Raw genomic sequence first — 14,226 nt, 5'->3', positions numbered from 1 at the left:
TATCGCTCTATTGCCAAAGTAGCGAATTGGAGTCAACCCTTTCCACCGTCATCGCCTACCATGATGATTTACCCAGACGTGCCCTATTTTGCCTGCCGGCGGGATACCACGCGATGCAAATGCAGCATGCGAGACGGACGAAACGGGGACGCCACGGCCACCAAGGCTTTTGCTTCTCAACGTTTCCGGCGCCTCCGACGTCGGACATTGACTTTCTTATGCAACCCTCACAACAGAAAAGATCGTTTTAAAGGTATGCGTACGTCTGTGGGTTCTTTCATGTTACTACGGGATAATGCTATCTGGACATAAATGCTGTGAAACTGTTCACTGCTATGAACTTGTCCAATGGGGGTGCTATGACATGCGAGAAACACTGAGTGCGAGTCTACGCTGGTATCGAAAGGAAGGACTCTAAACAGAAGAGAGAAAAATCAAAAAAAAAAAATGCGCAAACGCAAAAGGTATCGTAATGGTTATGCAGCAAAAGGGAAAGGAAAAGCCAAACGCCGTGCTTGCAATGTCGCAAATTCAACTCCATGCTTCTCACTCCCACTGTCGTCACCGATGCCAACTGTCTCAAACCTTGGCCTCGTCTTCATCCATGAAAAACTTAACAACCTGCTTGAGATCAAAAAGGCTGACGCCGCGGCGCGGGTAGCAGAGGTACACCTGCTCGCCCAAGACTCCAAACTTGTCTCTGAACTCGGCCTTCTTGCCGAGACCCAGACTCTTGACAATGCCGGCATAGGTCTTGCTGAGGAACTTAGCCCTGACACCGTGCAGGTGCTCGCCGGGAATGAACTTCTCGCTGACTCCGGCACCAAAGGTGACAGGGCCGGAGATGGACGAGAGCGCGTGCTCGACAAGGACTTCGATCGTTCCGTTGGGGGCGTCGGGGAAGTCGAGCGCCCACTTGACCTGCCATCCGTAACGGGGCGCCAGCTGCGCGAGAACGACCATGCATAGAACCTTGCCGTCCTTTTCGGCGGCGAAGTAGCGGCGATGAGCTTGGTCGATCCAGGGACGGATCTCAGTGAGATGGACTTGAGTCTTTCCCTTGCGCTTCTCCTTCCAAGCCTCGATGGACTGATCGGCACGCCTCATAAAATCTTCGTCAGGCTTGAGCTCATGGACCTTGATGCCTTCTTTCTTGACGCGGCGAGCGGCGCGGCCGTCGGGTGTGGTGTGCTGATCGGCGTCGGCCCGCTGCTCTACGGTGCAGCTCATGGTTCGCCAGCCGATGCGGCGCCCCAGGATTTCCTGAACTTTGTTGGAAACCAACATCCACACGGGCGTCAACTTGAGCTCGTCTTTGACGAACTCAATGAAAGCTGGGATAACCTCTTCGTATTGACCACGGTCGCAGAGAGGGTCTCCTGTAACCATGGCAAACTTGCCCCGCTTGACATAACCGACCGCGGCACCGCTGCTGTGTCGCCAGAGCTCGAATCGTTCGTCAAGCCATGAAGTGTTGCTGGCATCGCCGTAGTTGGCAATGAGGTCTTCTAGTGGTGGAATCTCCTTGCCCGCCCAAGCCTTGGTGGTGTCGGCATTCGGGTGTGGCAGAGCATACGACCGCTGGGGCAATGACTTCGGGTCGCGATAAAAGAGAGTGCCATATCGTACATCTCCTAGGTTCAGCAGGAGGAACACAACGCGATCCAAACCGAGGCCGGCACCACCATGAGGGGGAGCGCCAAGGTCGAACGCTTCCAAGTATTCGGCCATCTCGTCCTCCGAAATACCCTTGTCGGCCATATTCTTGCGCAGCTCCGTGGGATCGTTGATGCGTTGGCCTCCAGTGCAAATCTCCTGCCCGCGGATGAAGATATCAAAGGAATTAGTCCAGAATGGGTCGCCTGCCTTGTGTGTGTAGAATGGGCGGGCATTGGCGGGGAACTTGTCGAGGATGTAGTAGTCTGTTCCGTACTTCTGCTTGACCAGTTCGCCCAGCCGAATCTCATCCGGCGTAGACAGATCTTCTTCGGCCACATCACGGCCATCATCACGAAGCATCTGCAATCCTTCGGGGAACGGGATGATGGGGGTTTCGTCCAACCATACGAGGTCTTCGCTGGGGAACCGCTCACGAATGATCTTCAGCTCAGGCATCGCCTGAACGGCTGTGAAGATGTTCTTCAGCACTTGGTCAATGACTCTGATGAGCTCGTGATAATGCTTGTGGATCTTCATCTCGATGTCGAGTCCGGTATACTCGGTCAGATGGCGATGCGTGTTTGAGTTTTCGGCTCGGAAAACAGGACCGACCTAGATGTGTAAGTACATGTCAATAATACGGCCAGGGTCGCATCACTTACTTCGTACACCTTGCCGAAGTCTGCAGAGATGGCCATCTGCTTTGCCAACTGAGGGCTCTGCGCCAAGAATGCGCGCCGTCCAAAGTAGTTCAGTTTGAACACCTCGGCGCCGCTCTCGGTGGCTGCTGGCTGTAATTTAGGAGTTTGAATCTCGATGAAGCCACCGTTGTCCAGTGTTTCGCGAAACTTGCGTGTGATCATGGCCCTCACGCGGAAGAGTGCTTGGTTGCTGGGGTGTCGCAAATCGAGAATGCGGTTGTTCAACCTGAAGTTCATGCTCTCTGGTGGTTGGTAGTTTGTGAAAGGAGGAGCCTTGGCTGGGTTGAGGAGATGGATGGAGTAGACATCTACTTCAATGTGGTGGTGGTGTGCAGACTTTACTTCCTGGACGGGCTTCTTCAAAGTGCCAGATACCTGAACGATGGATTCGGGATGCAGCCTCTGAACCCATTTTACCATGTTTGGCGTCGTGTGTGCCAATACGCCTTGAATCGTGTCGGTTTGATCGCGGAAGAGAATGAAGTCTAGGTGTTTCGAGATGTTCCGCTGGGTGTGGATCCTCGCTCGGAAGGTCACCTTGGTGTTGATATCGAGCTTGACTGCCTCGCCGATGGTTGTGAGCTCAGTCGGGTAGTCTGACTCGTCGCCTTCGCCGTACCGTGCGCGAGTTTCTTCATCCTCGGCACTGCGAGCTTGTTCGTACTCGATCCTACGGCGCTCTTCCAGTTCGCGCTTCTCTTCCTCTTGGCGAAGAAGCTTTTCGCCCCTTTGTTGGCGCCTCAGCTCACCGCTCCGTGCTGGGCTCCGTCCGGTACTCGACTTGCTCGACTTGCTTGATTGACTAGTAGAACTCGATGCCCGAGTCTTCTCGAATAGAGTCGTTTTGGTCTGGGTCGGTGTCGGGGAGGGTGATGTCTTGGTAGAGAATGAGAACCTCTGAGCTATGCGGGAGAGCGTGCTGGACGACCGCCGTGGAACTTCGTGTTCCGTCATGGTGTTTGCTCTGTCGTCCTCGAGGCGAAGTTTGAATGAGATGGTGTCTATGTGCGAGTAGCTTCACTTGCAGGTGTGAGTAACAACAAGACTTGCTGTTTCGGTCAAGGCAGATGGAGTCGTTTGGCCTAGATAGCTTATACTGGAGACAGGAAGGAGACGTCAGGGTAGCTAGAGCGCGGGAAGCAAGGTATAAGACAATGCAGACGGGAAGCGGAAGGGCGGAGGTTTGCGAGGGTGTGAACGTGACCGGGACTAGCCTACGGGAGTGAACGAAAAGAAGAAAGAGAGAAGAGATTGATAATGACACAACCGCAGTCGGACTCCGTCATGGTTCATCGCGGCCGTCGAGCGTTCAAGCTCCGCATTGGCACGAGGTCGGTTCTCGTGTGTACTTGATAGACTTTGTGCGACGTGTACCTGGTACTTGGCAGAGGCAATGAGCAGGGAGGCCGAGCCTCGGGAGATGCGCGGAGCTGCCCTACGACTTGGCTTGGCTCCTATAAGGTAAGGTAGGGTAGAGACCGGCCGCGCAATAGGTGACCCAAGACGCTTACACGGCATCGTGGCAGGGCGTGGATGATGCAGATCAAGTGACATTGCGTCCGGGCTGCCAAGCAGGGGGAACATACTACGACTAGAAAGGCTTCACTCTGTACTCTGTACTCGATGAGAGGCCATGGTTTCGAGTACCGCTTGGTACCTTAGGTGCTTGCCTTTGATGCTGACCTCCACTTGGAGACCGTAGACGGTCGAGGGAGAAAGTAGACTACGGGTGAGCAGGGGGGGTCTACGAACAGAAGGAGAGAGAAAGAAAAGTTTGCCGAAAACATGACGCCTGACGCTGCAAGTACAGGTGCGAGTGGAAGTGCAGGTAAGGTGGGGATACAAGGCCATCGATCTCATCGCAATGCATCGCATCGGACAAGAGCGGCCCAAGAGCGGCCGTGGGTCGAGACTGAGTGGAATCGTCCCGTCTCTTTCCATTCTCTGGAGCTCCAATCCCCGTCGAAGTTTACTCTCTTTCCTCGAGGAAGCTTCGGCCTTGTGGTGTCAGCGGGACGTCATTGGCTGTGGGGCCACAGGATGCCTACGATACGTATTGTTTGTCTTCTGAGGCTGGAAGGTGCAGAGTACCGGATACCTTACCTAATGAATTAAAGGCAGGTCGAGGAAGGGAGCTTGGGGAAAAGGAAAGAGCATTTGGTTGCAAATGGCATAGAAGCCGGCAGAGTCACGGACATCGGCTCCGAAATTCTGCGCGGCTGACACACGCCTTCCATATCTCACCTTATGGTAGTAGGTACCCACGCACCCTAAGGTAGATGTTATGGTCACTCGTGGACCGTTTGCTCCGGGGATCGTCCCAGAAGCAGGTCCGCTCCTTCCCGTCTACAAGGGTGCTTGGCTGCTTGTCGGGGTCACCATGGCAATATCGACTCATAGAAGCAGTGCCGGACCAGGATGTAAAACATTGTCTGCTGCGTAAAAGATGGTCCCATTGGTCAGGCTTCTAGCATCATCTAGAAACAAGACAGGTAGACAAAAGGTAATAGGGATTCAGTTGTAGTATACTGTGTACATAGAATAGGGTGAGTTGGCTCCGGCATCCCGGAAACGACGGCCCCACACCCACACCAAAATGGCCTACAAACGGCCCAAAAATGACGTCAAATTGCCTCGGCACACCTCCCTAGTGAAAGTCGCCGCCTCACTAGCCACCGTGGCAGTCCCTCCCTCCCGTCCTTCATTCAACCTCACCTTGACCTCACCTCACACACACTTGTGCCGCAAGCGCAGCTGCCATTTACTCGTTTCTGGTGGTGTCATATTCATCATGACATCCCATCTCGATGCCCTCCTTCCCTGCCTTGAAATTTCACACCAAGCCTGCCGCCTCGGCTGATATTATTGCTTTGTGATTGTTTGCTTTCGTCTCAGGTTTGCATGTCTTCCAAACCCCCTAAACACGCGTACAGAGACACTGCCTTGATATTCGCCCCGTCCGACCGAACATGCTCCATCACCACGACGTCAAACTCAGCCACAGCTACCTATCGATCTTTACCTGAGCCACACCGGACACATCTACACAGTACATACATACCTTACTACGTATCCGTACATTACATCAGTCACACCAAGCCAAGCCAGGCAAGGCAAGGCACCGCTGCCAAGAAAACCCTCCCTCAACGTTAACGACACCTGATGCTTTTCCTCCAACCCGCCCGGGATCCTTAGCTTCCCGCCAGCGGAACACCTTTGCCGTTCATTTGCAGCCTCTAGCCCTCTACAGACCACAGCCTTTGCTCAACGACGTATCCCGAAGATTCCTTGCGCACCCTTGATTTGTCACATTCTCTCCCATCCTCCCATCTCTTCCGTCCCTCTTTCTCATCCCCTCGACCTATTATCAATCGAACCCGTTCCGACACACCCGGTATACCACTGTTTACCTGACCCTCTCACCGCTCGCAACCTTTGAGACATTCGATTCATTGTCCGTCTGAATGCCCGATCGCCCCTCGTTGTTGCCTGCCAGCCTTACCAATACCCACTAGCTTAATCCTCCTGACTCCCGCACGCGCTCCGCGCAGTCCGCGTTCCCGATGCTACAGAGCAAGCTTACTCGCACCATTTCCAACATCTCCAACGTCTCCAAAGAGAGTAGAGCCAGTAGGAAAGAACGAAAAGCTGAGAGTAAGGCCGCGAGCAAGGCCAATAGCGTCGCCAGTAGCATAGCCGGCGCTTCCGACGATGAGTACGATAATCCACTCGAGAATATCGCGCGATGGCGCTTGACGGCCAATGCCGTTGCCCTACGCTCGGGGGCCGCTTTTGCCTTCGGCCTGCAGAACCTGTCCGCTCCCGTCCCACCGGCTGCGAATAGAGTCATCTGGCTAGATTCTACCCTCTCAGAGTGGGCCGGCAAGGAGAAGATCAGGGTCGATGTTTATCTTCCTCCCACCAACTCCTCCAGTAAACCCACCGGCAAGATCCCTGCGGTAATCAACTTCCACGGCGGGGGCTTCATCCTCGGACAGGGCACTGATGATGCCCGCTGGGCTGGCGCCGTAGCCACGGCCCTCAATGCCGTCGTCTTCTCCGTGAGCTACCGCCTGGCCCCGGGGTACCCTTTCCCCACACCGGTGGAGGACTCCGCCGACTCTATTCTTCAGATCGTCGCACGTGCCGAAGAATTCCGCATCGACATAAACAAGGTCGTGTTGTCGGGTTTCTCGGCTGGAGGCACACTGGCCCTTGCCAGTTGGAACATTCTCCAGGACCCTGATCGGTGGGGATACAAACTTAAACTACCTGTTCCCGACATCTCCGGCATAGTCTTGTTCTACCCGCTCTTGGATTGGACCATGACTAGGCCCCAGAAGCGCAAGACATGTGGAAAGCCAGAAATGACTCTTCCCAAGGGCATGACTGACCTTTTCGATGCGTCGTACATATATCCCCCGAGGCCAAGGTCCGAACGTGGTGATCCGCGCCTCTCGCCTGGTCTCATGACAGATGAGATGATAGATCGCCTGCCACCAGTGCACCTGTGCATGTGCGAGCATGACATGTTGTTATTGGAGGGACAGGCCTTTGCGGAAAGAGTAAGATCCCGCGGACGCCGGGTCAGCACACGTGTTGTCGAGGCTGAGAAGCACGCCTGGGACAAACCTCCACCGTTCGCGCCCAAGGAAACGGTCATGGTTGAGTACAAAGAAGCCATAACAGCCATTGAAGAATGGTTTGATAATACAGGGATGACGTGGAAGCTAGAGTGAGGGTTAAATTTCTGACCTCGTGGGTGCTAGAGAGATACCTAAGAACTGTATATTGATTTCCAGGCGATTTGAGCGAAATAGTGTCACGAGATATGGATGTGGTTAATGCTGCCCACATTGAGTGGGCCCGCTTTTTGTGACAGTTATGAGCCCAGCTCTTAGTTAAGACCCCATACCACGATAACGCACTTATCAACACGATTCCTACGATCTCTTCAAGATGACCGACTCACTCGTACCCACTTTGGCCTAAGCTAAATTAACTAGCTACGATAGTTAGATTAAATAGTTTAACGCACTTCGTGTTATAAGTGAGGGCGTCGGGGTCTAGAAGTACGTCGACTTAGACGCTCCAGATTCTAACGCATTCCTCGACCCCTCTATGGCGCTCACTTTGCCCTCAGAATTCGGACGATTAGTCGTAACCCGTAATAAGGAAGAACTACGAGCTTACTAAGCCCGTTATGAGGCGTTCGAGAACGACTAAAGAAACTAGGAAATCCTCCGCCAGCAGCTTCCAGACACAACTCCCAGTACGAACCTTTCGACTTCCTCGAGCACGAGCAACCCACAGAACCAAGCCGGGTTTCCTTTTACGAAGCCACTTTTACCACACTCCGTATGCCCATTGCTGCGTGCCATAACTCGTGACAGTTATGAGCCCAGCTCCTATCCGCTATTGCCACAATGGTTAAGTACCGCATTATCTACAGGTCGTGCACCCCAAAAGCGAGAGGCGACCGTTCGAGTCTCCGTATAGGCATGGTTTTTCTAGCTAGCCTGCCACCTGCGGGGCTGAGGCGCAGTATAGATACTAGGTTTTCTGACTAGTCTGCCACCTGTAGGGCTGAGGCTGCTATCTGCAGGGCTGAGGCGCAGTACAGACGTCCATTGTACGGATGACGGCTCTAGGCGTCTGGGGGGTGTGTCACGAGATATGGATGTGGTTAATGCTGCCCACATTGAGTGGGCCCGCTTTTTGTGACAAATAGAAACCTAATTATGAACATCGACTGAGGAGTCTTCAGGGCATCCGTACAGAGCTGTGCCCCATTACATTCATGAGTAGGAACAAATTGAATGCATGTCTTACTGTTCCTAGCGACTTTTTCAGAGAGATAAAACAAGATGACGTGCGAAGAGGGCAGTGAAGTTCTAGGTGACGTTGGAAAAATAACCTTTTAAGCCACCTTGCCAAGATGTTTGATTCGTGGAATGCCAAGCCCAACGTCACGCGTACGCTGCTGGATCTACCCATTTGACTTTACACCTCAAGTCTAGGATGCTTGTGGCTCTTCTGATTAGCTAGGGCATTTTTTTAGACAGGCAATGCAGCGCCCCGTGTCGATCATCGCGGCTTGCGACGCTTTCTTATGTTGACTTTAGAGGTTACCTTGATCAACATATCAAAGTAGATTCGGATCGAGAGCTGATTGATCCCATAGTAGATACCAAGGAAATATTATGAAGGTGGCTCGGTGAGTCTTTGGCGACAACGTTGATTTCTTGATGATAGATCCTAGATTATTCTTTCTCTCGCCAGCCGCGCCCTAGATATATGCATAGATTCGTTTGCGGAAGATGGCGATTTCAGACTGGAAGGCTCATCACTAGAAACCACCCCACGACCAACTGCTTGTCGTAGATATGGGTTATTCAGAGGCCTCGATAATTCATTCTATCTTTACTAGAACACAAATAGACCCATTGAGTCGGGAATGAGGAAACATAGAGAGCACAGACGCATGACCTATGAATTTCTTCCGTCTACAATATTCTCAGCTGCAAGGTAATAAAAACTAGTGACCTGGTCTTTCTAGTAATATACGATCTTAAGACATGAATGGGACATAAACGCATACGGCCCAAGGTTGGGAAATTTGTGGCAAGACATCAGGAATTACGTTACAATCTTACCTGTGACTTAGTCTGTAGAACCAAATTCGAGGCGCTCCACAACGAAATGATTCATATACTTTCATCTGTACCAGAAACGCACGGAAGTTGCGAGATACTCGCCCCCAAGCGACGATTTCCATTCAAACTCTGACAGTCGTCAATAAAACGTCCCGAACAAAGAAGCCATTGACAGATCAGGCCTCAGTTCGTCAAATGTGGTAGGTCGTTACGCAGGATACAGCTCAGAAAGTCATTGACAGGCATGTTGCCTTTGGGAGATATTATTACTTGATAATATGATGTTGTGTCTTTTGTAACCTTGACTCGATCGTTTCGAGATAACAGGACGAATGAGACGCCACAATCTCATTTGACCTGCGACATTCCGTTTCGCGGAGGCGGCAGCTTCCTCCGATGACGCAGTTGCCCCGCCCTTCTTTGAAAGTGCTGGAAACAAGTAGACGTGACGGCTGGAGAAGTCCTCGGAATAGTCATAAGACGGAATAGAAGTTCTCTTTACCTCCCCTTGTAGCACAAGATGAAAAAACTCGGTTACAATATCTACGGTGATTGGGGTCATATCGTCCCTGTTGAAATTCTCTCCTCGCGAGTCTGTTGGAATTAAAGCGAATGCTCAACCATCGGTCCGTCTTCTGCCCTTCTGTCTTCGTTCTTGTATTATCTTTTACCGCAAGGCGCGTTTGCCCGCCCACCTTGGCGGAGAGGGGTAAAAGGCATCGCTGGGTCGATGATGCGGCGGACGTGGGTTGCGTATGCAGTTCCAAAACTTCCGAGCGGTCGGGCTACGGCGATGGCAGAAGCGGTAGCGATCGATTGGTGAGGAGTTCTATCTAGATCCTTGGAGTAATGCAAGCCCGGGGATACTCTAGACCGAATGGAGACACTTTTCCTGCATCCGTACGGCTGGGCATCATCCTGCTTGCACCAACAAGTGGGACATGAAAACGAGATCCCTGTCCGTTAGATGCTCCAAGCCAGTTCAATTTTCCTTCAAAAGCGGAAGCAAACCATTTGGGTCGATTGGCTCGTTTCTCTTGTTCACTTACTTTGTCTCTTCACAACGGGTGACATCCATCTCAGCCGCGACACAGGCCCAGTTTGTGTGACTGAGACACAAGAGATGGCTGGTTCACCTTCACCTCAACCTACGACTCCTCTGGCCAATGTGGCTGGCGTCGATGCAGCTGTTCAAACTGTTGCATCTCCCCCAACCGCGGCCTCTTCACCAGCAGTCACATCTGAGCCGGTTGCGACGTCTAGAGTGACTGTCTCGTCGGGGCCAGCCGATACGTCCGAAGCGACCGTCTCGTCAGAGACAGCCGAGACAGCTGAACCAACCGCAACGTCCGAGCCGGTTGCAACACCCACGCCAACAAGTCCTTTGGCAGTCCAAAACTCGCCACCAGGGACAGCAGCAACACCAACAGCCAATACCCCCGGCCTTATCGAAGCGAGTGATGATGGAGCTAGCGTCTGTTTATTTACCTTTCCCGGGACAAAACAACAGTGAACTAATGGCTTTCCTAGACTGACGGGTCTACCATCGATGAAAGGATGTATGTGCCACTTCCCATCCTGGGTGCTGTTCAAAGCTAATAAAGATTCACACAGAACAAACTACTCCGCGTCCCTAACTTCGAGCGTTGTCGACTACCCGGTCGAATATGGAAGAAGATATCACGCTTTCCGACCAGGATGTGAGTGTGTTTTCGGTGCATCACTCTTTACTGCTTGGTCTAATTCACATGGTGTCTTTAGCCTACTCCTTCCCAAACGATGAGGTTTGTTAAAAATGCAGAAACCAATTTTGAAGCTTAAAAGACTCTAAAAGCCATGCAGCGCGAAATGGAACGCTTGGACATAGCCCACGCACTCATGGTCAGATCAATTGGCAACAGGCTATTTTTGGCACCCCTCAGGGCGGAAACTCTTCATCGAGTCTTGGATATTGGGACAGGCACTGGAATTTGTAAGAAGAAGAAAACAACAATGGACCCCGTCGCTCTTTGATAAAAGAAGATGCTGACCTGGAATCAATGTAGGGTCGGTGGAAATGGGCGACATTTTCGAAAACGCGGAGGTTAGTGTCTTCAAGCGGGTCGAACCGCGAAGTGATGCTGAGTGACCAAACAGATTATCGGAAACGACTTAAGTCCCATTCAGCCTGGATGGTAAGAAATGTCCGAATCTGCGTGGAAGAAACTTATTGACTTGGCAAGGGTCCCGGCGAACGTAAGGTTCGAAATTGACGATGTCGAGAGCCCTTGGATCAACGAGCATAAATACGACTACATCTTTTGTCGATACATGATCATCTCAATTCAAGACTGGCCTAGGCTTATCAGAAACATGTATGAGTAAGTAGCCCGAGATGTGGTGCAGTGTCTGCAATTCTTCTTAGTTGCCTTACACCTACTAATCATGAAACGCTTTAGCAACGTCAACCCAGGCGGATGGGTCGAATTCCAGGATATGGACGGGCTCTACTACTCAGACGACGGCACCTACACAGAAGACCACGCCACGCGCCAGTGGAACAGGCAGTACATTGACGCCTGCGAGGCCATGGGCCGCACCGCCCGCCCGGGCCCCCAACTCGAAGGCTGGGTCCGGGACGCCGGGTTCCAAAACATCACGCACCAGCGGTTCAAGGTCCCCATCGGACCCTGGGCTAAGGACGAGTACTACGCCGACGTCGGCATGTTGAACCTGGTTCAGCTGCTCGAAGGTCTAGAGGGCTTCACGCTGAAGATCTTTTGCGGGTTTTTAGGACAGACCAAGGAGGAAGTCATGGTGTTGCTCGCAAGAGTTCGCAAAGAGTTGAAGGAGGGCGCTTGCCATGCCATTTTTGATCAGTACGTTGATTTCTTTTTATTTTTCCCTTTTCCATTTTGTGAGTTCAAACCGGTATTGAGGCTAACATGTCTGATAGCCACGTTGTTTACGCTCAGAAGCCCTTCGAAGAAGAGGGAAACAATGGAGGAGTGCCGCCGCCGGTATGACAGAAATTATGGAAAAGCTTCGGTTGATGGAAGACAGACGTAGTTGCAATTAAAGGATTACAGACTACCGCAATCAATATTCAAGACCTGTCAAGTCATCCAATTCTATTTAAAGTGCAAGATGGCCTCATGCATCAATCGAGTGCCCGGTTTCTCCATAAAGATGGGCGGTTATCAACTTATCTTCCTCAGTAAATTATATCAGGTGACCCCAGCCTGTCAGAGAGAGTATGACCCCATCTCTACCGAGGTTCGACTACAAATGGGGTTCTTGCGGCTTTATGGAACGTGTCTGGCACAGGAACATAATACCGCCAACTTTCCTGTTTCCTGCGTGACGTCTCATTTCATGATTCTGGAACAACCTTTCCTCGACCTGGCGCAGATTCAAATTTAGCTTGCCACTTGTCCTGCTGCTTAAACATAGCAACACACTGCAACGCGCTCGGAGAACCAAAATCAGGATCGGCGCCGCCCTCGAGTAGAACCTATTTGCGAACATGTCAGAACACCATGACTTAGGCGAGAACCGGGAAATGAGAAGGCCGCCACCCCCGGGCATCTCGTTATCGGCGGACTTTCAGTAGGGCAAAGCGGCGAAATAACATTGGAACGAACCTCGATAACTTTATCCTCTTGCTTAAACACCGCCCCAGCAAGCGGGCTCTGCCCCCGATCGTTCAGCCGATTCGCATCGGCCCCGTGCTGGATGAGCAACTTCACCAGGTCCGCGTGTCCGTGATACGCGGCTAGCATGAGCTAGACATTCCAAGAAACAAACCACCAATTAGCAAAACGTTCTAAACACAATCAGACTAAGGCGTTTCTCTCTTTCTTTCTTTCTACTTTTCTCCGTCTTCTTCTTCTTCTTTTCTTCTTCAGAGGACGGGCAAATCATAAAGCACATACCAACGTATCACCCTTCTCGTTCGTCATATTCGCCGGCAACCCAGCCGGCAACGCCTGCTGGAAGATGGCGAGATCCCCTTTCCGCGCGGCGTCGTACATTCGTCCCGCGAGGGCGATTGCTTCGGGCGGTAGGGAGTTGGCGCTTTGCGAAGAATCCATGATTTTGAAAATTCCGAGTCCTGAGGAATATGTGTGTGTGTTGCCTGGAGAGCAAGTGTATCAGTTTCGCCGTGTGTTGACATGTGAAAGGACTGCAAGTCTTCGCTGCGGGGGGCCTATTAGCTTGAACAGAGACTCAGCTTACCCTTGAGAAACTCTAAGATGGACTTTGGTTGAATTATCCTCGAAACCGCGGGGAGGCTCTCAGATGATAAATCGGGTTGGCAATTCAGATACAAGAAACCTAGTGTAGGTAAGGTAGTTGAAGATCGGAGAGCTGTGAGTTGGAGGTTGACAAGATGGTGGGGTAAAAAATACCGAATGCCGAGTGGATGGATGACGTGAAAGAATAGCAAGCAGTGCATTCATTCCCGGGAGCCCCACGCACGCCCCCAGCGGGGATAGCGGAATATGCTGATGGTGGGAACGTGTCAACCAATTGGACGGAACTCATTTGACATGGGATGAACTCCAGGAGGTGAACGTCGATTCAATGATCATTGTGAAGCTAATGAGACAAGTAGATAGTGAGATGATATCACTCCATAGGCACTTTAAATTTGTTGACATGGGCAACAGGAGATTAAGTGAGGAGCCGTTCAAACCCTACGCAATGGCGGTCTCTTCAAGTAGAAATTCTTGGCTCCCCAATTCACGGACACATACATCAGACCAGGGCGAAGAGAACCATCTTCAAAACCAAAGTTGTTTCCCCGTTATATTTTTTTCTCATCCTTCTGCTCCGTATTACTATTTACACCTCATTAATCAGAGACGAGCCAATTCCTCCCAATGCGAGCAAGGCCGATTTGTGCCGTGACGTGTTTGCAAACTCCCTCGCTCAGCGAGACCGCCGGACCTCCGTGTCATGATGAAACCCCTCCCTATCTAATATAAAGGCAAGGCACATCTCCCACCAGACGGAATGAGAGAAACACCCGAAGCCACTGTGAAGTAAGAGAGGGAAAAAAAAGCCCCTTCCCCGCGGCTCCCTACCGTCGAACGGTAGACAACCACGTGGGAGCGGGCTCGTTGACAAAAATCTGGGTATCAAACTATGTTTGTACAAATAAAAAGAAGTGAAGAAGAAAAGACAAAACAAAAGATGATGTGTGTGCCAAAACCAACACCCAAAAG

General features: G+C 51.6%; 7 protein-coding genes across 7 annotated transcripts; 4 read left to right on the top strand and 3 right to left on the bottom strand.

Moving 5' to 3' along the window:
- Positions 1 to 579: 579 nt before the first annotated feature.
- Positions 580 to 3,314, bottom strand: CLUP02_06618 (aspartyl-tRNA synthetase; the record flags this gene model as incomplete). The annotated part of the gene is made up of 2 exons (XM_049285617.1): positions 580 to 2,271; positions 2,322 to 3,314. The coding sequence occupies 2 exons, from the start codon at positions 3,312 to 3,314 to the stop codon at positions 580 to 582; spliced, it is 2,685 nt and encodes an 894-aa protein (XP_049142760.1).
- A 1,642-nt stretch (positions 3,315 to 4,956) lies between these two features.
- Positions 4,957 to 5,220, top strand: CLUP02_06617 (uncharacterized protein; the record flags this gene model as incomplete). The annotated part of the gene is made up of 2 exons (XM_049285616.1): positions 4,957 to 5,037; positions 5,110 to 5,220. The coding sequence occupies 2 exons, from the start codon at positions 4,957 to 4,959 to the stop codon at positions 5,218 to 5,220; spliced, it is 192 nt and encodes a 63-aa protein (XP_049142759.1).
- Positions 5,221 to 5,329: 109 nt separating this feature from the next.
- CLUP02_06616 (uncharacterized protein) lies at positions 5,330 to 7,099 on the top strand (the record flags this gene model as incomplete). The annotated part of the gene is made up of 2 exons (XM_049285615.1): positions 5,330 to 5,347; positions 5,876 to 7,099. 2 exons carry the CDS (start codon positions 5,330 to 5,332, stop codon positions 7,097 to 7,099), a joined length of 1,242 nt encoding a protein of 413 aa, XP_049142758.1.
- A 762-nt stretch (positions 7,100 to 7,861) lies between these two features.
- On the top strand, positions 7,862 to 8,084 carry CLUP02_06615 (uncharacterized protein; the record flags this gene model as incomplete). Its single annotated transcript, XM_049285614.1, has 2 exons — positions 7,862 to 7,892; positions 7,966 to 8,084. 2 exons carry the CDS (start codon positions 7,862 to 7,864, stop codon positions 8,082 to 8,084), a joined length of 150 nt encoding a protein of 49 aa, XP_049142757.1.
- Positions 8,085 to 9,207: 1,123 nt separating this feature from the next.
- Positions 9,208 to 9,959, bottom strand: CLUP02_06614 (uncharacterized protein; the record flags this gene model as incomplete). Its single annotated transcript, XM_049285613.1, has 4 exons — positions 9,208 to 9,239; positions 9,317 to 9,601; positions 9,712 to 9,884; positions 9,949 to 9,959. 4 exons carry the CDS (start codon positions 9,957 to 9,959, stop codon positions 9,208 to 9,210), a joined length of 501 nt encoding a protein of 166 aa, XP_049142756.1.
- CLUP02_06613 (methyltransferase domain-containing protein) lies at positions 9,810 to 12,021 on the top strand (the record flags this gene model as incomplete). The annotated part of the gene is made up of 11 exons (XM_049285612.1): positions 9,810 to 9,835; positions 10,100 to 10,490; positions 10,547 to 10,575; positions 10,631 to 10,716; positions 10,778 to 10,800; positions 10,859 to 10,988; positions 11,062 to 11,099; positions 11,153 to 11,190; positions 11,239 to 11,376; positions 11,455 to 11,874; positions 11,952 to 12,021. 11 exons carry the CDS (start codon positions 9,810 to 9,812, stop codon positions 12,019 to 12,021), a joined length of 1,389 nt encoding a protein of 462 aa, XP_049142755.1.
- Positions 12,022 to 12,368: 347 nt separating this feature from the next.
- On the bottom strand, positions 12,369 to 13,089 carry CLUP02_06612 (uncharacterized protein; the record flags this gene model as incomplete). The annotated part of the gene is made up of 3 exons (XM_049285611.1): positions 12,369 to 12,509; positions 12,574 to 12,780; positions 12,931 to 13,089. The coding sequence occupies 3 exons, from the start codon at positions 13,087 to 13,089 to the stop codon at positions 12,369 to 12,371; spliced, it is 507 nt and encodes a 168-aa protein (XP_049142754.1).
- Between the last annotated feature and the right edge of the window lie 1,137 nt (positions 13,090 to 14,226).

This window comes from Colletotrichum lupini, chromosome 3, assembly GCF_023278565.1.
Source record: "Colletotrichum lupini chromosome 3, complete sequence".
Lineage (NCBI taxonomy): Eukaryota > Fungi > Ascomycota > Sordariomycetes > Glomerellales > Glomerellaceae > Colletotrichum > Colletotrichum lupini.
This window is presented reverse-complemented; position numbering and strand designations above follow the sequence as displayed.